We start from the raw sequence: 27,455 nt of genomic DNA on the forward strand, positions 1-27,455 counted from the left end.
CTCCACTTCTTGAACCTCTGGTTTCCTTATTCGGCAGGAGTGATTTATGATCAGAGTGGAGCCGGGGGCCCAGCATACTGAGGTCTGTGCCCTTTAAGCCTTCATGGTCCCGTGGGAGAGACCGCCAGGTACCCAGGAATCCCCAGCAGCCCTGTGGGATCTGTTGGAGGAGTGTGCAGTGTGCTGTCGGAGCACAGAGCAAGGAGAGCTCACAGGGTATGCTATGTCAGCAGAGGTGGCATGGACACAGGGTGCTTTTTTTTTTTTTTTTTAAGATTTATTATTTTTTAAAATTTCTTTCTATCCCCCCCTCCATTGTCTCCTCTCTGTGTCCATTTGCTGTGTGTTCTTCTGTGTCTGCTTGCATTCTTGACAGTGGCACCGGGAATCTGTGTCTCTTTTTGTTGCATCATCTTGCCGCATCAGTTCTCTGTGTATGCGGTGCCACTCCTGGGCAGGCTGCACTTTCTTTGCGTGGGGCGGCTCTCCTTGCAGGGCGCAATCCTTGCGCATGGGGCTCCCCTATGTGGGGGACACCTCTCTGTGGCACGGCACTCCTTACACGCATCAGCACTGCGCATGGGCCAGCTCACCACACGGTTCAGGAGGCCCTGGGTTTGAACCCTGGACCTCCAATGTGGTAGGTGGACTCTCTATCAGTTGAGCCAAATCCGCTTCCCAAGGGTGGTTCTGAGCGTCCGCCTTCTGCTAACAGCAGCCCCTTCCTTGGGGAGCAGCTCCTCCCCACCTCCAGGAATACCGGTTAGGCAGCCAATCACAGTCCTCTGCCTCACCTCCACCCCTTTGCAGAGGAGGGCCTGCGAACCAGGCCTGGCCAATCAGAATTCTTCCCTGGGACTTCCTAACTCAACACAGGGAGAGAGAAAGCTGCTTTTCTCTGGGGTGGGCCTAATTCTGTGGGCATGAAGGCCATCTAAACTCAGGAGAGGAGATCAAGGGGAACACAGAGGACAGGCAGGACTGGGGTCAGGGGAAGGGGAGAGAACCCCAACAGCATTGTCTGAACTTCAGGATCTTTTCCTATCTGATGCCTGATCCCCCTTCCCCTTCTCAGCAAGAAGCCAAGATAGTTTCTCTGTTACAAAATCCAGTTAGAGCTCTGTTCTGTCGCTTACAACCCTGACAAGGAAGCTTCACAGAGGAGGTGGCATTTTAACCGTGTATTGAAGGAGTCTGTGAGACAAGCTGCAGCGATGAGATTGTGCCAGGCAAAGGGAGCTGGTGGGAATAACAGGACTGACCAGCATGGGGGGAATGGAGGCCCGTGGTGATCATGTCTGGGTGTTTAGAGGCTGATACGTGAAGCAGAGTCCAGACTCACTGACTCATTCATCCATCCATTTACTCAACCAACCAGTGCAGCATTCACTGTATACTGGGCACTATTTTGAAACTTTATGAAGAACTCATCTTATCTTCCTGACTACTCAAGGATGTCAGTACTAGCATCTTGCCACTTTACAGGTGAGAAAATGGAGGCATGGAGAGGTTAAGTGCCATGCTTGAGGTCACACAGCTGTTAAATGTCAGCACCAAGATTTGAACCCAAGCCGTCTGGCTCCAGTGTTTGTGTTCTTAACCACAGAGGGCAAGTGACCATTCCCTGGCAACAGTGCCCATGCCTGGAAATGTGACCCCAGAGCCCTGGAGCCAGAGTGGTAGGGGAAGGGAGGAAGTGCCGCAGAGATTCTCTCCGAGGAAGCGAGGTGCTGCCCTGGCCCAGCTCCAGACCGAGCTAGGGAGCTGGTGCCAGGTTCCTGCCAGGCGCCCTGCCGTTTCTGCGAGCTGTGATAATCTCCGGCAGCGGTGAATGATGGGCCCTGGCTGGGGCTGGCTAAGCCCTTGGCGGGTGGTCGGTAGCTTTAGGAAGCTCTGGCTTGCAGCCCAGGTACTGGGGAGTTTGTAAACTGCTCTGGCAGGGGAGGCCCTGGGGCAGGCAGGAGGGGCCTCGGGGCTCTGGGTTGCTTGGAGAGCGGAGCATCAGTCTGCTGCTCACAGCTCCCTGTGCCGAGGACTTCCACCTTCTCGACTCCAGAAGGAGGATTTATTAGCCTTGTACAAGGGGGGCTGTTGGACTCAGCAGGGGAAGCGACTTGCGCGGGTCGCACGGCCAGTTGGCTGAGCCCCCGCCCAGGGCTCTGGACGGCCTCACCCCTGCCTCTTAGACCCATCCCTGATCTGAGGACCCGCTAGAGCTCCCTCGGGCCTCACGACCCCTCCCACAGGATACCTTCCCTTCCTTACCCCCAACCCCCAATTCCAAAGAAGGGATTTTGCCCAATGAGAGAGTGCCCTTCCATTTCTGGGTAGGGTCCCGGCAGGCCCTGGGAGCCCTCCAGGAGTGGCAGCTGGGGCAGGCGCTGGGGACTGAGGCCTCCTACCGTCCCCCGGGCGGGGCCCGGCCGGGTATGTGAGAAGGGAGGCCAGCTGGTCTTGAGACCCTCGATAATGCCCTGACAAATTAAAGCTCCAAGGAAGGCACGATTAATGCCAGTTCATGTGGGGGTGGGGAGGATGGATTAAGGAAGATTTTGCAAAGGAAATGCTGTTTAAATGGAAACTGTTAGCCCTACTCATTGGGCAGAGTGGGGCAAAGCCTTCCAGGCAGAGAAAAGGGTCTCGAGTTAGAGAAGTACCAGGTGTGCCCGGGGCGGGAGGCATGCCAGGGGTGGAGCAGGCAGTTTTCTAGAGATGGCCCCTAGACCTTCTGGGGAATCCGGAAGGTGTGTGGCCTGTTGGGGTATAGGAGAGTGACAAACGAGGCTCTCTCCCCACTCTGCCGCCTTCCGTCCTGCCCCAGCGCTCTCTGCCCTGCCGAGGATGCTCCAGGCAGGGTCGGGCTCTCAAGTGGGCGGTGCCCCTCCCCTGTGCCTGGCTGCCTTCCACAAAGGCTTATCTGCCCCTTCCCATTTCCTGCCTGGAGCCGGCGGCCCAGGGGCAGTAGCCCCCGCGTGGGCACAGCCTGGTGATCGCGGCCGGTCAGGTCTCCCAGTTGAGTTTCCATTTCCAACCCTTGGTTTTCTTCCCAGAGGTACAAAGAACCCCAAGTGCTCCACACTAGAACCAGAACCCCAGACTTGGCAGGTGACCTGAATGGTCCCTGGAGTGCAAGGAAGCCTCTTCTCGGGGACCCCACGCTCCTAATGGCCTCACGACAGTGACCGGAATAATGTTTAAAACTGACTTTTTATGGAACGCTCACTACATGGCAGGCACCATGCTTGGCGCTGTTCTCAGTGTCTCATTTAGCACTCGGCAATCCTGCAAGGAAGCCACTCCTATCCTAGAGGAGGAAACAGAGGCTCAGAGAGGCGACGTCATCCGCTCAAGGCCAGACGGCTGCTCCGTGGCTCAGCCGACCGTGCCCGACTCCATAATCATCTTCCCAGCCACGAATGGAGCTCCTAGCTCTGACCCCTCAGAGTGCTGTGCGGAGCAAAAGCAAGTTAAAGGGAGTGAGCCCACATTGGAAATGAGAAAGCCAGGTCCCCAAGGTTAGGTGGCCCAGGCAGGGGAAGGAGGACAGCTCTGAGCAGAGAGCAACCTGGGAACTGGGGCGTACCCTGTACCCAGAAGAAAGGAGAGAATGTGGTGCAGGGAGGCAAGGGACCCCTTGGCTGACCTCAGTCATCCTAAGTCCAACAGTGGGCGCAGTCCCTTCTGCCATGCCCTGAGCATTTGAGGCAGAGGGTGCAGAGCTGTAGAAGGAGCACTGGACTGAGAGTCCAGAGGCCAGGCTTGGACCTGGCGGAGCCCTGATCCAGCTTGCTCAGTGGCTTTGTCACTCAGCCTCAGTCCGTCTGTAGAATGGGATGGGATGGGGTCGGGCAGGGCTCACTCCCCTCCTTAATCACTGTGCTTGGTCCTGCTTTTGGGCTCTGCTCTCGCTGTTCTAATGGCCGTCTCGTGGTTGACACCTCATCATTCTGCTCTCCGTTCCCATGTCACCTACTCTCAGGGACTTTCTTGATTCCTTCCCAGGCTCCCCCTACCCCATGCCCTGCTGTACTTTGTGCAGAACACTGGCCATTTTCTGCAGCGAGGCAGTTAGTGTGCTGTAGGTACAGGGACTCCCGAGGCACGTTGCCTGGGTTCAAATCCTGAACTCCATCACTTATAGTTGGGTAATCTTGGCCTTAACCTCTCTGTGCCCTTGTTTACTCACCTATAAAATGGGGTTAGTGATAATCCATTTCTTTATTTTTGTAAGTATTAAATGAGATAATGCATTAAAAAGCACTTAGAGGGAAGCAGATGTGGCTCAAGTGATTGGGCTTCCACCTACCATGTGGGAAGACCTGGGTTCGATCCCTGGGGCCTCCTGGTGGGGAAAAAAAGCATGCCCGTGTGGCGAGCCAGTGCCTGTGCGGCGAGCCAGTGCCCGTGCAAATGAGTCATGTAACAAGATAATGACACAAAAAAAGAGAGACAAAGGGGAAAGTCAGGTGAGGCACTACAGAAACCAGGAACTGATGTGGCACAAGTGATAGGGAATCCCTCTCCACATCAGAGGTCCTCAGGATCAAATCCCGGTGAATCCTAGAGGAAAAAAAAAAAGCACTTAGAATAGTGCTTGGCACATAGTAGGCCCTCAATAAACCTTGTTTATTGTTTTTCTCCCCTGTTTGTCTTGCTCAGTGATGTATTCCTAGCACTGAGCTCATTTCTTGGTACACAGTAGGGACCTCATAGATGTTTTGTTGAATGAATAGATGAAAGAATGAATGAACAGATGAGCACCAACATTCCTGGCCTCAAAAGGGCTTCATATGCCTGGATATTGAGAAGAACAGATGCTGGGAAGACAGACCTTGATTCCCAGAGAGGCCCTCTCTGCCCCCAGCACCGTCTCTGGTAGGCTGTGCTGGGTCCACGCCCCGCAGGGCAGAGGGGCCCCTCTGGGAATCAGGGAGGCTTCCTGTCCCTCTCCCCCTTGACTGCAGCACTGGGTGTGCATCTGACACTGGGCATGGGGCTAATGTAGATTTTTCCCCGTGCTCAGCAACGCTCCTTCCTGAGCCTGCAGAGTTGGCCCAGCCAGCTTTATCTCTGCCCACCACTAATCACTTTCAAAGGCTGCTCTTGCAAACAGAAATGCCCCCAACTGCCCCCCACACCTTTTCCCGTGCCTCCCTCCTGTTCTAGAATTTCAGGGTGGGGCTGCTGATGCACTGGTTCTCCTGCAGGCCTCTTCTTAGACCCTGGAGCTCCGTGCACCCTCAAGAGGTGGCCAGTCCTAAGACGGAGGGGGAGCTTGTTACACCTCACAGCCACCTCCCATAGTGGGGAGGCATCCTGGGGGCCCCACACTTGGTGAGCGCCAGAGTCAGGATTCAAACCCAGGTCTCACCGTTCACCTCTTGTACCTTCATTCATTCAACTCATACTTATTCTGAGTCAGTCACAGTGCAGTAGTGATCACGGTGCCTCCTCTGGCTGGGGACCCAGGCAGTAATTTGGACCCGAAATTAGCCCAACTCTGTAGCCAGCACGTAGGCCAATGTCGTCCAGTAGAATTTTCTGCGCCGAAGGAAGTGTTCTATATTCTTGCTGTCCATTAGCCATGTGTGGCCATCGAGTACTTGAAATGTGGCTAGTGTGAATGAGGAACTGAATTTTCATTTGCATTTCATTTTTTAAAATTTTAATTAAACAGCCACATGCGGCCAATGGACTACATGTCTGTACAGTTCTTTGAAGATCAGTCACTCAGAGCCACGCTCTCAAACTCAAATGTGAGCAGGAGCCAAGCGGGAAACCGGGTTGATTTTTCCGGGACATCTTAAGTTGTGTCTTCTTTCACTATTGTCAGGATATTAAGCCCACAGGCACTTTCTTGACATCCACAGAGGAATCAGTCCTGTTTTCCTTGAAACATGAGAAGCTCCTGATCCATCTTACATTTTTCCTCTTTTTTTTCCCTTCTGAGGTGTAACTTATGTAGAATGAAGCACGTAGGTCACAAGTGAACAGTCTGATGAGTTTTGACTAATGTGGACACTCCTGTAGCCACACTGTAAGTAAGAACGTTTCCCTTCCCCAGGAAACTCCCTGGTGCCCCTTTCCAGTAGCTCCTGTCCTCAGAGGCAACCACTGTTCTGATTATCTGTCCCATAGATCAGATTTGCCTGTTTTTAAACTTCACATAAATCATTTTCCCACTTCTGACTGAGACAGGGTACAAGACATATTTCACTTTTCTCTTTACTATAAGAAATGGAGCCAGTGTGATGAAGAGTGTCAGGAAGGCAGGAGCTGGTGGCCTGCCCAAAGGGGTGGCCGCTCCCCACCTCCAGCCAGCTGTCACCATGTGAGAATGTGGGTCCGGCAGTGCCAAGGTTCTTGTATTTGTTTGTTTAAGAAAAGCTGAAAATTCTGATTTGTGTGTGTGTGTGTAAAATCTCTGGATTTCAGAAAATTTTGTAACACTGCAGGCCAAATAATCCAACTCTTTGGGGCAGATTTGACTGCTCAGCTTGCAAATCTGCTTTAGGCTAATGAGAATGTGAATAATCATAATTGCTGATATTTGTTGAGTGGTTTCTTTGTTTCAGGTCCTGTGTTATTAAGTCATTTGATCCTCATAACAACCTGTTAATAAATCCATTTTACAGATCAATAAACTGAGCCCTGGAGAGGGGGTTAGAGAGGGAGTGCTGAGCAGAGCTGACCTTTGAACCCTGACTGCCTGATTCCAGGGTCCGTGTTCCCAACCACTACATGTGTTCCCCGGGAGTGGAGGTGGAGACCGTGGCAATGTTTATGCTACTTGGGTGCAGCTCTGCAGGCCACTGAGATACCCTGCTGGGATGGTCCTGGCGTGGGCATTTGTATGTCCAGGCTTCCAATTTTAGGAAGTGCTGGAAAGAAGCCAGTGGTTGGGTTGGGGAGGATGGAGGCTTGGCTGATGCTTAATGAGGAGCCTTCAGTGGCGCTGGGGAGCAGCTGGGCAAGTAGGGGCAGAAGTGGTAGGAACCAGGCAGAGGGAGGGCCCAGGCCCGGGAGGGTGGCAGGGACAGGAGGAATGACGACAGAAAAATCAGCCAGCCTGGGCCCAGGGCCAGGACAGGTGGCTGCTGCCAAGGGAGCTGGCAGCTGGGGCCTCCCCACTCCCTTGTGCTTTGTCCAGACAAGCCCATCACCTGGGGAAGGATGGGGAGGGGATGATAAGGATTTCACCAACAAAAACAATGCTGCTTCCATTGTGGCAGGGTGGCAGGGAGTGGGGTGGGGCATGGGAGGAAACGGAGGCTCAGAGAATGAGCTTCTTAGCAGCACAGCCAGGATTTAGCCCAGAACTTCTGACTCCCTCTCCAGTGCTCTTTCTGCTCCACCTGGCTGCATCCCTCAGGACCCATCCCTCAGGGAGAAAAGAGATAGCTGTCACTAACAGGCAAGCCAGGTGCCTGACAGGTGTGGCCCGGAGGGGCCCACAGACGGGTCCAGATCCTGCTTTCCGCTGCTTATCACGCAGTCCTGAGCTGGGCCTGGCATACTCTAGGTGCTAAATACATGTTTGCCATTGTGGCAGTTTGAAATTATTTTATGAATCCCCAAAAAAGAAAGATTATGTGTTTAAACTAATCTGTTCCTGTGGGTGTGATACTCTTTAATTGCAGTAAATCTGGTTGAGGGTCCTTTGATTAGTTTACTTGATAAGATTGATTTGGGGCTTTTGTGTGGACTACGTCAGTGAGGTGTGACTCAGGTTAAGTCTCCGCCTTTTGGCTGGGTCTGATAAAAATGGAAACACAGGAAAAGAAACCCACCATTTTTGACCCTGCCATGTGAGGGAGGTTAAGCCAACCAGCTTCTTCTGATCTGTACGAATAAAACCACTGTCAGCCTGGACTAAAAGGGACAGGGAGGGGAAGAGATTGAACGAAAATGGCTTTAAGAGGAAAATCATGGAACCTGAGATCTGGAACTAAGACATCTCTGGCCAAGTGGCGGACCCCACTCGTGTGTACTGAAGAGTGAGCTTGCCTTGGCATTTGAAGAGGGCGGCTGTTCCATCCCATTGTTGAGGGAGAGTTTGGCCACCCCAGGCTACAGAGAGGGTGGGGTGCATTCCCTAGCGGTTGGGGAGAGTCAGGGTGCCACCCGCTGTTCAGAGGGGCTGGACCAGTATGCTGGAGATGAGGGAGAATGTTGCCACCACCTCACTGTACTTAGGGGGTTGAGACTTCACCCCAGAGATTGGGGCAAGTGTGGCTGTCACCCCAGTGTTCTTGGAGGGTGAGGTCTGGAGCTTAGTCACCACCCAGATGCTTGAAGAAGGTGAAACTGAAAGTGTAGCTGTTGGGTGAGCCCATGGAAAGGGTGGGCTCCCTGCAGCCCTGAGAACACTTTGTTCTAGAGATGACTCCAAGACTTTGAAATCTAATGGAGTATGCCCTGCAGATTTTCGGAACTGTTTGGGATATATGACACCTGTTTTCCTCCCAAAGTCTCCCTCTGGTAATGCAAATATTTATCTTAATGCCTGTCCCTCCCTTGTATATTGAAAGCAGAAGACTTGTTTTGTAGCTTTCACAAGTCTACAGCCAGAGGGGACTTTTGACCCAAGACAAACTTCATGCCTGTCGCTGATTTTTATGTGATTCAGCTTTGCTACTAAAATGATTTAAGGTCTTTGGAATATTGTGATGTAATGAATGTATTTTACTTATGGAAAGACATGTCTTTTGAGGATTCAGAGAATGAAATGTGGCAGTTTGAAATTATCTTATGAATACCAAAAGTAAAGATTATGTTTTTGTAAGTAATCTGTTCCGGTAGGTGTGATACTCTCCGACTGCATGAAAATTTGGTTGAAGGTCCTTTGGTTAGATTACTTGATAAGATCGATGTAGGGCTTTTGGTCGGACTACATTAGTGAGGCACTCAGGTTGAGTCTCTGTCCTTTGGCTGGGTTTGATAAAAACAGAGAGACAGGGAAAGGAATCTTTCATTTTTGACCCTATGAGAGAAGACTAGAAGGTCCCTTAAGCACAAAGCCCCCAAGAGGGAGGGCCCACGGAGCAGCTCCAGAGGAGCGGGGCCCTGCTGTCTGCCTGGTAGCTTACAGCTAAACTCAGGAAGAAAGCAGAGCAGCGAGACTGACAGAGGAGGCCTGGAGAGGGACAGGCCCGCTGCCTGGTTGCTCACAGCTGAGCTCGGAAGCAGCCGAGACCGCGCAGGGGCGGCGGCCATCTCTCTTGTTTGCTTTGACAGGAGGATTGACAGTAGCACCTTTGATGAGAAAGCACCTCTTAGGGTGCCTTGAGCTGGACTTTTTGCGGCCTTGAAACTTTAAACTTTTACCCCAAATACATCCCCTTTATAAAAGCCAAGCCATTTCTGGTACCTTGCATTGGCAGCCTCTAGGCAAACTAAAACAGCCATTATTAGTGTTATTTTTCCAAGTTGATCCTCACACCCATCTGTAAGATCTGCACTGGTACTGTCACCCATTTTACCAGTGAGAAAGCCGAGCTCAGGGAGGTAGCGGTGGGCTAGTCACACAGCTAGAAAGTGGCTGCCGTGCCCAAATGAGCGGCGTGTGGAGTGTTTAGCACGGGGCTGGGTCACAGCTGAGGCTCGTGTGTGAGGGTCTGGGCTGGAGGAGCAGGAGGTGGCAAGACCGGTCAAGGCAGGCTACCTGGGGGAGGTGGCATGGGGCTGGACTTCAGGGGCTCAGTCTCCTAGGCTGCTTGTTCCCTGACCCAAGGCTGTTTCCTGGGTAAGACCTCCGGCCAGGTGGGTCTCCTTGCTCTGAGGATGCCACCACGTGTCAGGGAGCCATGCAACTTGGACTGGTACCCCAGGGCCCTCCACACCAGGGAGACCCTGTGCAACGTAGAGGGGCAGCCTGACCTCGGACTAGTTGTGCCACCTCTCTGAGCCTCGGTTTCCTTTTCTGTGAATTGGGTTGGTATGCCCACCATGCAGGCTGCAGTGAGGGCCTGGCCTAGGATGGGTGCTCTGTAACCGGCTATCCCAGAACCTCCAGGGAGTGGCTCACGAATTGAACTGGTCCTGCGAGGGCAGGGGACAGACGCCCCGAGGCAGCCCAGGAAAGTCTGAGCCACAGGTATAATTCAGAACCCAAAATTCCAGCAACCGCTTTTGAACCTGCATGGTTTTAGAGCAGGGGTTCTTAACCAGGGGCCCATGAGCTTGAATTGAAATTTAAACATGATTCTTGTGGGGACATGTGAGTGCAGGTGTGATATATTCATTAAATAAGATACAGTAAAGTGTGGACTTAGTAAGGGGTCCATGGTTCTCACCTGACTGGCAAAGGGGTCCATGGAACAAAAAAGGTTAAGAACCCTTGTTTTAGAGGGTCGGGGGACCCTCCCCCCTCTTCAGCTATGTCTGTGTTGGGTGAGGGCACCAAAGGGCAAGTGTGCCATTCTTTTTTGGTCCCTAGAGCCCACAGCTGTGTGCCAGGCACTGTGCCAGTCCCTTTATGTCATCATTTGACACAGGAGGAAACAGAGACTCGGGGAGGTTAAGTGACTGGACCCTGAATTCTCAGGTATCTAGTGGTAGATTTGAGATTTAAAACCGAGGTGGTCTGGCACCAGTCTGTGCTCTCAAGAAGGGAAAATAAATCATCTAGCAGAAGAAATGAAAAGTCCTATTAATTTTGTGCACATGATTTAATCCCATCCTGATGACACCCAGTCAATAATGTTATCACCCTGGTTTCACAGTCGAGGAAGGCAAGGCCCACGCAGGGGGCGTGACCTGCCCTGGGCTGTGTCTACCCTGGGTGTGTACCTGTCCCTCACCCCTGCTTTGCAGTTGCCTCTGGGGAAATGATTGTGCAGCTTGAGTGGTGGCGGCAGGCAGGTCTCGGGGAGCCCTGCCACAGGCCGGGGAGCGCGCCTTGATGGTGAGCCCATGCCTGGGCCCTTGCCACGGTCCCCCCGTCCGCCCTGCCTGCAGTCTCAGAGCCTTAGTGCCCTAGGACTCAGGGAGACATGTAGTCAAGGGATTTTCAAACTCTGTTCCTGGGAACACCTGGGGGAAGCCAGCTTCAGAGTTGAGATATGGGACACAGAGTGCCCAGGGCTCCAGGCCGTGTTCCATCATCACCATGGAAGTGCCACTTATATAGCTCTTTTGTACTTCGGGGTGTCAAGTTGAGGTGTTGTTTTTTTTTTTCAATTATTGGATTTTAAATTATATGCATGTTTCAGAATCACTTCCCTAATTCAACAACTATCTGGCCATTTTACAGATGGAAAAATTTAGTCCAAGGCCCATGTCATTTCCATAAATAGTAATACTATTCTGGCATTCTAAGTTTTTTTCACTAATTTAATCCTCACAACCCTTTGGGGGAGGCACCGTTGCTACCTCCGTTTTACAGATGAGGAAGCTGATGCTTCAGTGATGACACACTTGCCCACAGAATAGAATCAAGTTGACTAAGCTCCCACGTCCACTCTCTCAGCTACCCTGGGCCTGACAGATACACTTTCTCTTTGTGTTCTGGAAAGGGGAAGTCACTTGCTAAGCCCCAGCCCTCATTACTTCCTCTTGCCCTAGGCATCACCTGGGCTGAAGAGGGAGATGAGCGTGCTGTGTGAGCCCTGGCTCTACCATTCTGTTTGGCCTTGGGCCAGTGAATGAACCTCTCTGAGCCTGTTTCCTCACCTGTATGAAAGGTGTCTACATTATGGGATTATCATAAAAGCTAAATGTGATCATCCACCTGAGCTGGTTGGCGCTGGACCTGGCACAAGCTGTGAGGGCCCTGGGCACCCTCAGTTTATGGATCCAAGGAGGCCCCAAAAGTTTCCTGCCCTGCCTGCTTCCTCTTCCCTCATTTGCAGCCCCTACCTGCCCACCTGTGTGATGAAAATACTGATTACAGCGATATCTGTGAGCTGCTTCCTGGTTGAGCCTAATTTCCGGACAGCTCAGTCATCACTATTATAAATATCATCAAATGGGACAAGTTTACTTTGTCCTAAGTTCTATGTTTTAGGTCAGCAAATAGTTTGGGTGCACTTGGTCTCTCTACCTTGGGGCTCACCCAGTCTTCTCGTCCCGCACGACTTAAGAAATCACACAGGGGGTGCTGGGACATGAGAAGGCATGCAGCATCTGGAGAGGGACCACCTGTGGCTTTCTGGTCTTTCTCGAAACTTGGGGCTCTGAGAAGGTCGGAGTGGACAACCCAGCCCCTTTAATCCGGCTGGGAGGGGCAGGCTGCAGCAGTAAAGGCGAGCAGTGGGGCTGGGGGCTCGGGTGGAGAGGAGGTGGTGGCTGCCATCTTATTTGTAGAGGTGAAACCACAAGCTTCGAGGATAGTTATACTTGGGTTCAAATCCAGGTTTTGTTATTTACCAGATGTGTGGTTTTGGGCAAGTTACTATCCCTCCCTGCACTTCATTTTTTTACGCTGTACAATGGGGAGAGTCAAGGAGATAATCCGTACCATCACTTCCCAGTCCTGGGCCAGCGTGTACCAGGCCATTCCTGGTCATCGTCCCTTGCCTCCCTCTCCCCACCACTCTCAGTCCAGCTTGAAGAGCTGAACTCACCACCATCCACGCCGGCGTGGACCGAGTGCAGCTTCTCTGCTAGGCCCTGGGCTGAGGTCTTTCTGCTTCTGATTTTGTGTCTTGCATCATTCACCCTGCCCTATGGGTAAATGCTCGATAGGGTGGGTGCCATTATTATCGTCATTTGACAGATGAGGAAACCGAAGCACAGGAAGGAAGTGAAGTGGCTCTGCCAAGGTCACGCGACTGTGCTTCACTGCCAGCCAGTGTGATGAGATGAGGTGCAGGACTGTCGGGGAAGGCTGCCTGGAGGAAGAGGCATCTGAGCTGAGAAGCTAGCCAGGCGGAGAGGAGAGGAAAGGCTCTGCCGGCAGAGGGCCATGGCTGTGCGGAGGCTTGGACGAGGAAGCGGAGTGTTTGGGGGAACTAACTGTATGTTATTGTGGTTCGAACATACGGGGAGGAGTGGTGAGAGATGAGGCTGGAGAGGAGCTGGGAACCAGATCCAGGGGTGCCGTGGGGAGGCCAGTGGGGAGCCTGGAAACCGGGCCAGGGCTCATGGCCTTAATTCTGCCAGCCCCAAGGAGTCGGCGTGTGGAGGACGGCCCTGGATTATGCACGTCATTTAGAAAGTTATTTGGACCGCCGGGAAATGAGGGACAGGAAGGAGCTACAACCGGAGGGCAAGAGGGGCAGGTGCTGCCCAGGGCAGTCTCCCCGGGCGGGGGTTTGGAGCCAAGTGGGCAGAGGGGCTGAGAGGACTGATGGAGGCTGTCAGGTGGTGCAGGGCGGCGGGGTCGGCGCGGGCTGGGGCGGCAGCCTGGGCCGGGGAGTGAGTGATGAAGAGGTTGCCGGCCGGTTTGGGGCTGTGGGTGGCAGTGGGCTGGCAGCACCGAGCGAGGCTCTCAGTGCCACCCAGGGCTGCCAGGCGGGTGAGTCGGCTCCAGGCCAGGGGGAGAGGGTGTTCGGCCCCCAGCGTGTGTGGGCGAGTCTCCCACCGCCAGCCTTCAGGGAAGCCCAGCCCTGGGACCCGGGTACAGCCCGAGGTGACTGAGAAGAGGCTTTTACCCGCCTTGACCTCCCACATGTGCTCTGCGCCCTTGGCCTTGGAGTGTCCCCCGGAGTCGTGCCTTTAGGCCGCCCCTCCCACTCCTGCCCGCCTTCCCCTTTGCATTCAGGTCTCCCTCTTCATCTAGCCCCTTGGCCACATGCATCCCGGTCCAGGGCCCCTGGGGGCAGAGTCTCCCGCCCCTCTACCCCCAGGTATATCCCTCCTATTTCCCATATTCCAGGATGGGGCAACCTGTAGCATCCTGGACAGCCCCGGGGAGGTGGCACAGGAAAAGGGAAAGAGCCCTGGATGCGGATCCTGGCTCTGCCGCTAGCCGGCAGCTGCCTCCTTTCTCTGAGCCTCGTTGTCTGCCGCTCTACTAGGATTCCAGGGCTTGTTCCTTTTGGGGAACGGGGCAGTGCTGTGCCCGTGTCGGGGTCAATGACTCTATTTTCTTTTTGACAGGGCAAACAGTTATTGTTTAGTTAAAGAATCTCTTGTTATAGAACAGTTTTTAGATTTGCAGAATTTTTGCCAACATAGTACAGAGTTCTCTTAAACCCCACCCCCACTAGCCTCTTACACCACGTGGTTCATTTGTCACAATTAGTGAACCAGCATTGATACGTTATTAACTAAAGCCTGTACTTTATTCAGATTTCCTGGATTTTTCCCTGGTGTCCTTTCTGGTCCAGGATCCCATGAAGGATTCCACATTACATTTAGCCGCCATGGCCCTTTAGGCTCTTCTTGGCAGCAACCGTTTCTCAGACTTTCCTTGTTTTTGATGACCTTGACAGTTTTGCAATTTACTAGTTAGGTATTTTGAGGTATGTCCCTCAGCTGGGATTTGCCTCATGTTTTTGGGAGGAAGACCACAGAGGTAAAATGATGTTTTCATCACATTGTATAAGGGGCACTTATCACTGTTGATATTAACCGGATTGTCTGGGCGGGCATTTATTTTGCCCTGAGTATAGCAGCAGCAAGGCAAGGTCAATGTCCAGGTGTTGACTGAACTAAGGCCAAGACCAGGAAATGTGGATGAGGGCAGAAGTAAATGGGAAGGTCATGAGGAAGAAAAATAGGGCAGCGGACTTGACCCAGTGGTTAGGGCGTCCATCTACCACATGGGGGTCTGCGGTTCAAACCCCGGGCCTCCTTGACCCGTGTGCAGCTGGCCCATGCGCAGTGCTGATGAGCGCAAGGAGTGCCCTGCCATGCAGGGGTGTCCCCCGCGTAGGGGAACCCCACGTAAGGAGAGCCGCCCAGCGCGAAAGAAAGTGCAGCCTGCCCAGGAATGATGCCACACACACGGAGAGCTGACACAACAAGATGACGCAACAAAAAGAAACACAGATTCCCGTGCCACTGACGACACCAGAAGCAGACAAAGAAGACGCAGCAAATAGACACAGAGAACAGACAACCGGGGGTGGGTGGGAGAGAAATAAATAAATAAATCTTTTTTTAAAAATGAGGAAGGAAAATAGAAGCAGGAGTAGGCTGCGCAGTGTGGCCCTCAGGTGCCAGGCCATTCGGGGATGGCCTGCTGAGTGCTAGGAAGTTCATGTTTCAGCTCATTTAATCTTGACAATGCTTTATACAGATGAAGAAACTGAGACCCTGAATGGGGAAATGACAGCCCAAGGTCACATGAGCCAGGCGACCTGGGATTTGGCCCAGTTTTTCTATACTGTCTCAGCTTCTCACTGTTGAATAGATACCTTGAAGCTGCAGTCCCAGGAGAGGAGAGTAGGTTAGGGAATGTGTGTTCCTGATACATGTTTCCAACTCACTTTTTTCCACAATCTACAAAGAATTCGTGATGGGTTGTGAATAAAACACGGTCAGTAAAGCAATATGCAATAGAAATGGAAGATCTTGATCAGGCAAAGTAGAGTGGAAAATGTGGCCCAAGAGAAAACTGAACACAAAAGCCAGGAAAGTTCACATACTTTCTGATTTGGCTATGAGCTTCCTGGCAGCCAGGGAAAAAGGGGATACAGGCTGGTTCTTATGATTTTTATTGTTAAAAATCAAGGAAGTAGTTCACTTTTTCAGGAACTTTGTGGTAAGTTTAAAAAGAAATTTCTCGTGTAAAAGACACCAAGAAGTTTCCTCAAATAAGGTAAACATAGAATTGCCATATGACTCTCCTTGGTAAATACCCAAAAGAATTGAAAACAGGAACTCAAATAGATACTTGCATGCCAATGTTAATAGCAGCATTATTCTCAAGAGCCAAAAGATGGAAACAACCCAAGTGTCCATTAACAAATGTTTGGTTAAACAAACAATGGGACATTATTCAGCCATAAAAAAGAATGAAGTTCTGATACATCTGCTACATTGAAAATATTATGCTGAGTAAAATAAACCAGACACAAATATTGGATGATTCCACTTATAGGAAATATCTAGAATATGCAAATTCATAGAGACAGAAAGTAGATTAGAGGTTACAAGGGGCTGGGGGAAGGGAAGAAATTGGAGTTATTGCTTAATGTGTATAGAGTTTATGTTTGGGGTGCTGGAAATTTTTGGAAATAGTGATGGTTGTGCAACATTGTAAATGTAATTACTGTCTCTGACTTGTACACTTAAAAATAATGAAAACGGCAAATATACACACACAGAAAGGACACTGAGAAGTGTAATGGATAATGGAATAGATGTCACATGGCATCATCTGCAGGAATGATGGCCACATTTTTATAATCTGGCTCCTTGCCCAAACTCATCCTATTTGAATTTTACTTGTCATCAAGCAGCTAAACTCTTTTTTTTTTTTTTTTTTTTTTATTGTTGAAGTCACAGATGCCTGGGCCTTAGTGAAAATTTGGGATACAAATTACCCAGTTACCTGTATAATGTGTTCTGTGCCAGGTGCTGACGATGGAGGGCAGGAGAGGATGATTGCCCCCCCCCCCACGCCCAGGTACTCTGCATCCCTGGATGGAGACACCTGGACGAATCCTGAATGTAATGAGGGTGCTCTGCCAAGGGCGCAGCGACGGGAAGGGCGTGCTTCCCTCTGACTGGGGAGGGGGGAGGCCTTCGTGGAGGTGGCAGGCTCGGGATGGAGGCACCCGGTCTTGGGAGGGAATATCAGCCTGCAGGCCCCTGGAGAGTGGTCACTCCCTCCGTCGGCAGCCCCGGGCCTGACAAGCACAAGCCCAGGTGAATTCCCATGGAGTGATTCACACCTGTGGAAGGGGATATGTGGGGGATGAGCCTGGAGAGTAGGTTTCGCTCTTAACATGCCTGTTAACTCTAAGTATTTGGCTATCCTGTGTCAGTGTGTACTGGAGCACATGGAAGGCTTTGACTCACCCCAGCCAGTTGCTGGCACCAGAGGCAGGAATTGATGGAGCCTTAGCCACAGAGGGCAGCATCCCTAAGGGGCTGAGGCCGAGAAACAGAATGTGAAAACAGCCCAGAGGGCGTGGTTGCCAAGTCCCCAGCCTCAGGACTGCCCTCCCAGGGCTGCTCTTTCCTCTTTCTGACGTGCTGCGAGGCTCTTTGAAGATCCCCTGCCTGTGGGGAACCGACCACAAGAGCCATCCCAGTGACTGATGTGGTCAGGGCAGATGGGTTCGTGCCCGGGTGCCACCGGGCCGTGAGGCCTTTGTCGTCAGAGACACACGCGCGTCGATACTATTTTTCATTTCTGTTCACCGCAGGCCTTTCATTTCCACGGGGTGGGGCGCGCAGGGCTGGGGACCCCTCGCGGCCCCATCTGGCTTCTGCTTGGAGCCGGGGCCCCGGCCCAGGACGGGCAGCCCGCGGGGAGCTGTGGTTGCCACTCCTCCGCGCTCAGTCTCCGCCAAGCCCTCCTCCTGAGCGCCAGGCCCAGCGTCAACCCAGGTTTCTCCTCCAGGGCTGGGAGAGGAGCTGAGCAGACCGAGGCAGGACTTCCCACAAAGCCGCAGTTGTTCTGCCCTGTTCCCCAAAGCTGGGCTGGTGGGGAGCAGGGTGTGGCACCCAAACCGCAAATGAAGCAATTAGGGAGAAGAAGTGCCGGCTGCTCTGCCAGTCCAGCCTCTGCCCAGGCACCCTCCCGGAGCAGCAGCTCCCACCTCCACAGAGAGCACTGGAGCAGGAGTCTGGGGCCCAGGTTCTAGGTCCAGCCCCACCTCTCGCTGGCCGTGGGGCCGCGGGGTCAGGCAGGCGCGTGTTGACACTGTGGCTCCCCTCCTCTCCGGCGGTCAGCCTGGCCTCCTGGCTAACAAGGCCCGGGTCTCCTCTGTAAAGGGGAGCGATGACTCTCAGCTCACTGCTGACTCGGGGCTGGGGGTCAAGTGGCATCTCGTGGGTGTTCAGGACGTGCCTTCTCCCACCCCTGCCACCTCTCTAAGATGGACACGAGGCCTGGCGTGGGACAGGGCTGCCTCTGTGGTCGGAATGTGGCTCGTCCGCCGGGGCGGGGGGCCCTCCCTCCAGGACACAGCCGGCTAGCCACATCCGAGGTTTCACTTGGGCCCCCGAGGCGGGCGTTTCAGGAAGGGCCCCTCATCCTTTGTCAGTTGAAAAATAATCAGCACTCCATCTTGGCCATTTTCTCCGTGGGTGGCGTGTGAGCTCCCGGCGTCTGCAGACGGGCGGCAGGACAGCCCGGCCCTGGCCCCTGGGTGGGCTTCCAGCCTCCCTCCCTTGCCTCCCCCACCTCACTCAAACAGCTATGGCGGCCCCAGCCCCAGCTTTTGAGGTTCGCTGGGGGTGAGGAGTGGGAGGGGGAGCACAGAATAGTGAACTCAACCTTGGGAGAGGGGGGAGGCGGTCAAGTGAGCTTCCCAGCAGAGGTGACCCTGAAATGAGACTGGAGGAGGGGGAGCCAGTGCTTGACGGCACCTGGCACATCACTTCCCTCAGCCTTCAGTTGGGTTTCCTGTAAAAGGGGCCACAAGTACCTGCTTCAGAGGGCAGGGCGGGAGGCTTAGCAGAGGCGACAGGTGTGAAGGAACCAGCAAACACCTCGCACCCACGAGGTGCCCAGGAGACCCAGCAAACACCTCACACCCACCAGGTGCCCAGGAGACCCAGCAAACACCTGCACCCACCAGGTGCCCTGGAGATCACAGCAGCCCCGCCTGGCTGGGGAGATATTTGGTGAATCGAATTTCTTTCTCGAGGACTTTTTTCCTGATGCTTAGTGTATCTTCCCCTCCAAGGGATGCAGGAGCTGGGGCTCAGATTTGCCATCTGCCCAGGGCGCGCATGCTGGGCGGCTGGAGTCAGAACCCGGGCTTGGCTGCCTCCTCAGGACACCAGGGCCCTCCTCAGACGGTGGGGGCCCCCCCAGGCCCCAGCCCAGAGGGAGAGTCTGGCCCACACCTTCTCAGCCAAGGTCCGCACCCCAGGCTGAGGGCCCGGGGCCTCTGCTCTCTAAGGGCTCCCACCCCCCTTCCTGGGGCTCTCAGGACACTCCCAGCCCCCGGCTCCATTCCTTGTTCAGTTTCCTCCCTGTTTCCGGGGAGGATCCTCAAACTCAAATCATTCCAGTTGGAGGCCTGGGGGCACCTGTGTCCTCCAGGCCTGGGGCAGCGGGAGGCCCGTGGGATGGAGCTGCTCCCCTGTGCTGCCCTGGTGAAGCAGGACTTAGGGATTCTCAAGGATCCGGGAGGCGCCCTCTGGGCGGCCGGTGGGGAGAAGCCGTGGAGGGCGGTGGTGACACGGGTGAATCGGCGGCGTTTGCAGCTCATTAAGACCATACCTTGGGCAGATGTTGTGCAGTGGTCTCTTCACATCGTTTTGCTTTTAGCAAAATAACTCCCCCCCCCCCCCCCCCACGGAAGCCCAGATAAAAGGAAAACTGCTCTGAGGTACCTCCGCCAACCTCCAGAGCTGCACAGGACCCCGTCTGAAAACTACGAGTCCTGAGGGGAGAGTGGGGCTGGAGCTGGGAGCACGGGGACCAAGATCGACTGTGCCGCTAAGTTGCTGTGCGACCTGGGGGATATCCCTACTCCTCTCTGAGTCTTACTTCTTAATCCCACATAAAAAGAGGAGGTTGGATTATTCAATTGCAGCATCTGATATCCAGATCTGATATTCTTGATTCTGACCAAAGATTGATTCCCCCCACCCGGCATCAGAATGATCCATGTAGTCTGTCTGCAGAGAGTTGCTTTACTTGATAGGCGAGACAGAAAGACTTGCTTTAAGGTAATAAGCTCCCTGTCACTGGAGTTAATGTAAGCACAGTTGGGGGTCCATTTAGTAATGATGCCACAGGGAGCTGTCATTTTTGGAGTGCCAACTATGTGCCAGGCCTTGGGCTATGTGCTTTACATACATTAACTCACCTAATCCCCACCCAACAACCTCGTAAGGACAATTCGTTTTATTATGGCCCCGTTTTAGAGATGAAAACACTGGATCGTAGGGGTTAAGGGACTTGCCTAAGTTTGGACAGCACGAAAAGGATGGTTTGGGATTCAAACCCAGACGTGCCTGCCTCCAAAGCCCTGCTTCTTCCACTGTACAGTGCAGACTCCCAGTTTCTGGGTCCAGGTTGCATATCACAGGGGTGAGATTGCGTCCCCAGATTGTGCCTTGAGCCCAGGTGTCCTGTTTGAGAAAAATGCCAGCTTCAGCCGCCTGTTAAGTGAAGTAATCTCGGAGGCCTTTCTCACTCTGGGGTGGGTAATGGGAACTCCCCGCACTGCCCCAAAGCAGTGATTCTTAATGTTTTGGGGAAGGGTCACACGGTTCAGCATGGAGGCAAGCACTGGATTGCCCCACCCCAGTGCACACACTCAGCATTTTTTATTCTTTGCTGGGGGAGTTCTCTGGAACTTTCTGAACTTGGTTCATGAGTTTTGGCTTAAATATCCCCGAGCTAGAGGAAGAAAGAAATGAATGGGGCGGGGAAACACCTTCCTCCTCTATTCCACCTTCCCTCCCCCTTTCTAACCTTTCTAGCTCCGTTGGGGGGGGGGGGTGGCTGGCGGTGGGGGAAACCTAAGAGCTGGCCCTGGAGGTTCTGGGTCTCGGGTGGGTGGGTACCTTCGTAATTCTGATTACCATTGGGGATTCTCTGAAGAACGTCAGATTTCTTAGAAGGAGCCGTCGCAGCCAGGCCTCTTCCTGCCTGCTGGGCGCTTGCCGGGACGGACCCCTCTCCCTACCTCAGGGGAGGGGAGCGGCCCCTTGCTCCCCCAGGAACTCGCGGGCCTCGGGGGTCTCCTGGGAGGTCCGGGCGCGGGGTGGGGGGGGTCCCGGAGCCGCGCGCCGAGCAGAGCAGGCCCCGCCCGCGGAGGCGGCGCGATGCCAGCCCCGCCCCGGCCCACCTCTCTCTGCCAGCCCGGCACGGCGGCGGCGCCGGCGGCAAAGGGACTCGGGGGTCCCCGGGCGCAGCATGAGGAGCGTGTGGCCGCTACACCCGGTGGCCGCCGCGCTGTCGGCGCTGGGGGTGAGGGGCGGCGTTGCAGAAGCGCGGGGAGGGGGGAGCGGAGGGGGCGGGGCACCCTCCCCTTGGGCCGTCCGTGGGCCGGTCTCGGGTGTCCCGGCCGGGGCGGGGCGCGGCAGTGCCGGCGCTGGGGCCGCTTCCCCATTCGGGGACGAGAGCCATGGAGGCGCTAAGGGAGTCCGTGCTGCATTTGGCCTTGCAGATGTCGACCTACAAGCGGGCCACGCTGGACGAGGAGGACCTGGTGGACTCGCTCTCCGAAGGCGACGTGTACCCCAACGGACTGCAGGTAGGAGCCCCCCGCCGCCGCCCTCCGGGTGCCACAGACGCCCCAGGGCCGGGCGTGGGCGCTGTGGTGGCCCCTTCCCATCGCACCAGCCTGGGGTCCTGGGGGTGTGAGTACCTCTGAGGTGCTACCCCCTCACCCCAGTCCGGAGCCCCCTGCTTCTGGGACAGCCCAGGTGGCAGAGTAGGTGCACCCTCCAGCCTGATGTGGTGGGGTTCCCTTTCCACAGAAGAGGCAGCTCAGCCTGGCAGGGGGCAGCACACACGGCCCCACAGCCCCATCCCTACAGAATCCTTCAAACGCCAACCCAGCCATCTCCCACCTGCCCTTCAAGGCACTCCCGCTTTCTCTGGAAATACGGTGACCAGCTGGTCCCAGTTTGCCCAGAACTTTCACACTTTTCTCACTGAAAGTCCTGCATCCTAGGTCACCCCCTCAGTCCCTGGCAAACCAGGACAGGTGGCCACCTCTTACGGCTGGCATTACCTCATCCTTCTCTCCCCTCAGATCCCTGACTTTCCTGGGGTGGGGGACAGAGCCCACGCGCTGGCCTCTCTCCCTGCCCCTTTTCAGCTTGCTCAGGACGCCCACCCTCTCTTCCCCAGGATCTGCCCTGCGGGACGCTAATAGGCCCCCAAGGCCCCCGCAGTGGGGAGAGAGACCCCTGCCAGTGGGGTTTGAACCCAGGCGGGTGGGCTGGAGCGAGCTGGAAACATGAAGAATGCCCCAAAGGGTCCTCTGGTGGGGCCCGTGAGAATCCAGCACAGGAGGAGCCGGGGCACCTAGGTCCATGAGGAGTCTGCCCGGTGGGCCGAGGGAGGCATTGGCCTCCCAGGCAGCTCACCAGATCACAGCTCAGCCTGAGGGCCAGCTTGGGTGGGGAGAGTCCAGATTAATAAAACTAATAACGGCAAATGGCATCGACTGAGCCCTCTTCCAGAGTGGCTGATAGGCCCAAGGAGATAGGAACTCACAAGCCCAATGCTCTACCCACTGGGGTACAGCGCCCTTATCCCCCCAGGAGCTGTAGGATTACTTTCCCTACTTGCAGATGTGGAAACTGAGGCTCTGAGAGGGGTAACAGCTTGCCTTAGATCAAAGGGCTAGAATAGGGGGAGCGAAAAATCAAAACCCAGGTCAGTCTAGGACTCTTCCCTGCAGACCCTTCTTATGAGGCTAAATCCAGCAGGAAATTAGATTTCTGTGGCAGGCACTTTCCCTTCACAAATCAAAACAGAATCTAATCAGCAATCTTTTTCAGTCTCATCTTCTGCAGAAGGTTCTAAATATAACAGCACAAAAGCATTGTGGAATTCACAACAAAATAACAGTGCCATGTTATCATCATCATCACAACAACAGCCCACATGGGCATAGCCTCTTGCCGATCACAAAGTACCCTCCATCCCGGTGAGGCCACTTGGCACAGTGGAAGGACCCAGTCTCTGACTTCACTCATGACCTTGTTGGAGACGCTTAATCTCTGTAAGCCATAATTTCCTCATCCGTAAAATGTGAGTCAGAGAAAGTACTCACAAAGCACAAAGATTGAGCCTCCTAGGGTTATTGTTATTATTTTTATGATTGATGAGGTAACATTGCTGTCCCCATGTTACATATTCAGAGAAGGGGGCGTTCCAGTGGGCACACGGATATCTTGTGGGTTGGAGTTCACTGTTGGTTTCTCTACACCAAACTGCAGAACTGGGCACGTCTTCAACTTTTTGTGCAGGAGAAGCCAAAAAAGTTGGCTCAGGGATTTGGCATTTCTCTGGGTACCCAACCTGGCTTGCTCTCTACCTCTGCAACTTCCCTGAAGCAAATGAACTAATCAGTGCTTGTTCTAAGAGTCAAGACCCTCAATTTACAAAGGAGAGTATTCTATTAATTTTACTTTTTTAATCATTGGGTTTTTGTTCTCAATACAAAAACTTTACATGTTCATTTGTGGAAAAATGTATTAAAGAAGAGAATTTTAAAATAACAGTAATCCCACCACTCAGCGATAACCATTTTATATTTTTGTCATAGTCTAGTCTTTCATACGTACGTATATATATTTAAACATAGTTGAACTCACTCTAAATACACAATGTTCTATCCTTTTTTCACTAAATGCCACTTCATAAGCACTTTTCTTTAATGTTAAAAAAAACTTCTGAAAAATATTGCCATTACAAATCATAACACCTAAAGAAAAGCATAACACCTCATGGTACCAATGTATAAAAATGTTTTTATTTAGTCTGCTGTAGTTGGAAAATTAGGCCAAATTGCTCTGTTAATTGGGTGAACATCTTAACCTTTCAGATCATTTCTTGTGGCTTGGTGCTATAGACACAACTGCTCTCTCAACTTTAGATATATTTAATTGGCCCCACACCCCAAATCTCTCTTGACAGGTAGCCATAAAACTAAGCTATTTGATTTTTTAAAAGATTTTGAAGCTCATTGAATCTAGGAATTCCAAAGTTATTAATACAATAAACTGTCAAATGAAAAATGCCTTTTTCAGCCAACCTTACCGCTTCTTTCATTGGATGTGCAGGTAGAGTTGAATTTACCTAGGTCTTACCTGCAAAGGTCTTCTTTTTCTTTAATCTTATTTTTTAAAATCACAAACCACCTGTGATCCACTAAAACTAGTTGCTTGGAGACCAAACAGAGAAGTCAAAGCCAGAGAGCACTAACTTGGAGCCCCAGCTCTGTGTCTCGCGGGCTGGGAGACCTGGAAGCAACTCACATCAACGGTTTTCTTTGTGAAGATGGGTTAATATTATTTACCCATCTCTCAGAGCTGTTGCAAAGATTCAGATGACACAGTGACAAAGTGAAAGCATTTTGTGTTGCATGCAGCAAATGGATTTTGTTGTTACCAGGAGTATGACTACGAGCCACCAGGTGTAATATCTCACTGGTGCCCTAGATGAAAGCCTTCGCCTCCAGAGCTTCTGTGCTGCTAAACCTGGCTGCCTCATCTCCATCCCAGAGCACATCCTTTCAGTGGCTTGAAGGGAAATAGCCAGAGTTACACCTACAGCCTAAGCTACAGCTGCTTACTAAAGCCCTTGACCTTGTCCAGTTACTCTTAAAACTCAACTTTTAAAAGAAAAATGAAAGCAGAGTTATTTAATTCTTAGTAGCGGTTTTCTCATTTTTTTCTCTCATGCACGGGGCTGATTCTTGAGGATGATTTTGGGGTCAGTCCCATTCAGTACTTTAAAAAGACTGCTCTGCTTCCTGGGAGATAGTCTCAGTGTCATCCACCTGTTAGAGCATTACATTCCTGCATTCAGGTTGTTTTACAATCTGAGACGGTCTGTACTGGGACCTCATCCAGCTTCCTCATTCTAGAAATGGGAGACAGAGGACCAGAATGGTGGTGGGGAACTGTGCCCAGCAACGCACAGTGGGGTCTTGACAAAGTCAAGGCTGAAACCCAGGCCTTCGACTTCTCAGGTTTGCACTCTTTCTTCCATGCCGTTGGGTGCTGGGAAGCCAAGGGACCTGGGAGGCGCTTCTTCTAAGTGCTAGACTTTAATTCCTGCTAAGCTGCCAAGAGCCCCCTTCCCTGCACAGTAATACTTTAAGCTGTTCCCAGTCCTTGGAAGAGAGTCAGGCATGGGGAGGCTGGCAGGTAGGGCACCAGGCAGGGGATGGGAGGACGTCATAGTTTTGCCCCGGACTGACTCCCTCATGAGGCAGGGTGCTCACGGAGCCAAGCCGTCACGGTCCATCTGCACTGGAAACTGACTCCAGGCGGGTGGCCAGGCTCCTGGGCTGCAGGGGGTGGGCTTCCTGCCAGATCCTGGGCCAAACCACTCCTGTTTGCTCTTCAGTGCTGCCCAGGTCGCTGGGGGTCCTGGCTAAGGCTCAGGGACAGCTTCTGCCTTCCCTCCCCGACCCCCACCCGGCTCCCCACCGCCTGCCGCTGGCTTGTCTCCTGGGCCCCAGGCAGCTGTGCCCTGTCCTCACCTGCAGAACTCGTTCTTAGGCTAAGCCTAGGCGCGCCAAGCACTCACTTCTGTAACTGAATATTTATCCCAATTTAGGGCTTTGCTCCCTTGGCCGTGAAAACCCTGGGAACTCCTGGGCGGGACGCTTCACTCGGTCTCCCTCTCTCTGTCTCGTTCTCTCTGCCTCCCACAACTGAAAGTGGGAACTTAAACCTGCCAGGGAGCCCACAGCCACGGGGTTCCTCATCACCGCATCACCTCCGCTCCTTGGCTGGTGGCCACTTCGCTGCCACTTCTCCCGAGAAGGATTGGGCCACTTGCCAGTAATCCGGCTTACGCTCTGCGCCACTGTAGACCAGTTTCTCCTGATGAACGTGCCCTCAGCTCTAAAAGGAGAGTGGAAACTCCTCGCATCCTCCCCTTGCTGGGAGCTCATCTCCCTGAACCCTCCTAAGGAGGAGGAGGGCAGGTAAGCGTGGAGCTCACAGGAGGGTCTCGGCCAGGCTGCCCACCCGTGGGAAGCAGAGCAGTGCCCTCTCTGAACCGCAGCCCAGGTCCCTTCCGGCGCACCCAGGGATTGGGCTGCACTCCTGGAGAGGCGCCTTGTTTCCCGACGCAGTCCCTCCCCCTGACTTCTCCCCCATTTCTCCTGCCCCTGGAGGATGCCTCTGGTTCATTCTACGCTCAGAGACAAGGGCTTGTCCAGAAACCGAGAGGCCCCTAGAGGCAGGGCAAGTTACACGAAGAGCATTGCTAAGGTTAAAAGCCCTATTTTCAAATTCCGTTTGTCATTTCTGCCTGGAACTATGAATTTTTAATTGAGTTCTGACTTAATTGTAATTTAATTTTGCAGTGTACACCATCTGTTTAGGTTCACTTTGTTTGACATCAAACAGAGGCTCAGCTCCTCGGGGTGTGCACAGCCTAACTGGGATGAAGCTGCAGGTTCTGGAGAGATGGGTTGCAGTGCTGGTCTTCCCCCCTCCCCCCTCCCCCACCACCACTTTCACTTCTTGTATTCTTCTGGAACTGATACCAGTACTTACTCCTAGGGGGTGTTGTGAAGATAGCATAGAATAATCTAGCAAAAAATGGAATTACCCCAATGCTTTGCTCATAGCTGCCATTGTTATCCCCTGCCCCTGTTCCTATCATCTTCTCCCTTCCTTTGCCTCTCCCTTTCACCTTTCTGACACCCCATTTCTTTGTCCTTGCTGCGGGCTGTCTCCTCGCTCTCCTGTCTGTGGAGTTTGTATTTCTCCGTCTAGGTAGGGTGAGGATTTCTGTGTCCTAAACCTGGACGGCTGTCCTCCCAGGCGCTGTCAGGCTTCCTAGAGCCAGCCCAGGCAGCGGTGCTTTCTATCCAAGATCTCTCTGCCTCTTGCCTTTTGTCCCAGCCCCCCTCCAACCCCATGTGCTGAGCCATGATAATGGGGGTACTGAGAGCTCTAAAGGGGAGGAGCAAGAGGAAAAGTAGATGTCTGCGTCTGCAGGTGAGGCAGCTCCTGCTTCAGACCCTTTGGGGCCCCTGATTACCAGTGCCCAAGGTGAACTGATATCTTTTTGAGACACTTCATAAACTTTTTTTCATTAGAGAAATTAGATTTACAGAAAAATCATGCACAAAATACAAAGTTCCCACATAACCCCCTATTAATACCTTGCATTAGGGTGGTACGTTTGTTACAATGAAAAGAATATTATTTTAATTGTCATGGCTTACATTAGGGTTCCCTGTTTGTGTTGTACCGTCCTATGGTTTTTTGCTTTTTTAAAAATTTGTATTCTAGTAACGTACATATAACTTAAAATTTTCCCTTTTAGCCAAATATAAATGCACTGCTGTTAATTACATTCTCAATGCTGTGCCACCACAACCATCCATTACCAAAATTTTTCCATCACCTGAAAGTTGATAAACTTTTGAGAGCTGTGCACATGGTAGCATCATCCCTCGCTATCTCTGCCCCAGGCCCCCTCACCCAAAGTCAAACTAATGAGAATAGCAAGGTCAGAAATCTCCATGTCTCACATTCTAAAAAGATTCTTACAGGGTTTCAGGAGGCAGCGTCCCTCCCTTTACTTGGCACAGTTTTCTGCTTGGGTGGCTGAGCCTTCTAGACCCTGGAGGGGCTGGGGAGCAGGGATCCCGCCGGCTGGACCTCTGCAGGGAGGTCCCCAGGCCTCAGGTTCCTTTCCTTGGTTTTAGGAGCCAATTTTC

General features: G+C 52.9%; 1 protein-coding gene across 3 annotated transcripts in view; it reads left to right on the top strand.

The window, feature by feature from the left end:
• Positions 1-27,455, top strand: part of ECE1 (endothelin converting enzyme 1) — a 110,572-nt gene that overhangs the window by 30,459 nt on the left and 52,658 nt on the right. For 2 of the 3 annotated variants that reach the window (XM_058304192.2, XM_058304190.2), the window contains exon 2: positions 21,195-21,281. In XM_058304192.2, coding sequence (XP_058160175.1) covers positions 21,195-21,281 — 87 coding nt within the window. Of the gene's footprint in view, positions 1-20,860; positions 20,996-21,194; positions 21,282-27,455 lie in introns of those variants that run through there. The other variant, XM_058304191.1, reaches the window with a different exon arrangement.

This window comes from Dasypus novemcinctus, chromosome 9, assembly GCF_030445035.2.
Source record: "Dasypus novemcinctus isolate mDasNov1 chromosome 9, mDasNov1.1.hap2, whole genome shotgun sequence".
NCBI classification, from domain to species: domain Eukaryota; kingdom Metazoa; phylum Chordata; class Mammalia; order Cingulata; family Dasypodidae; genus Dasypus; species Dasypus novemcinctus.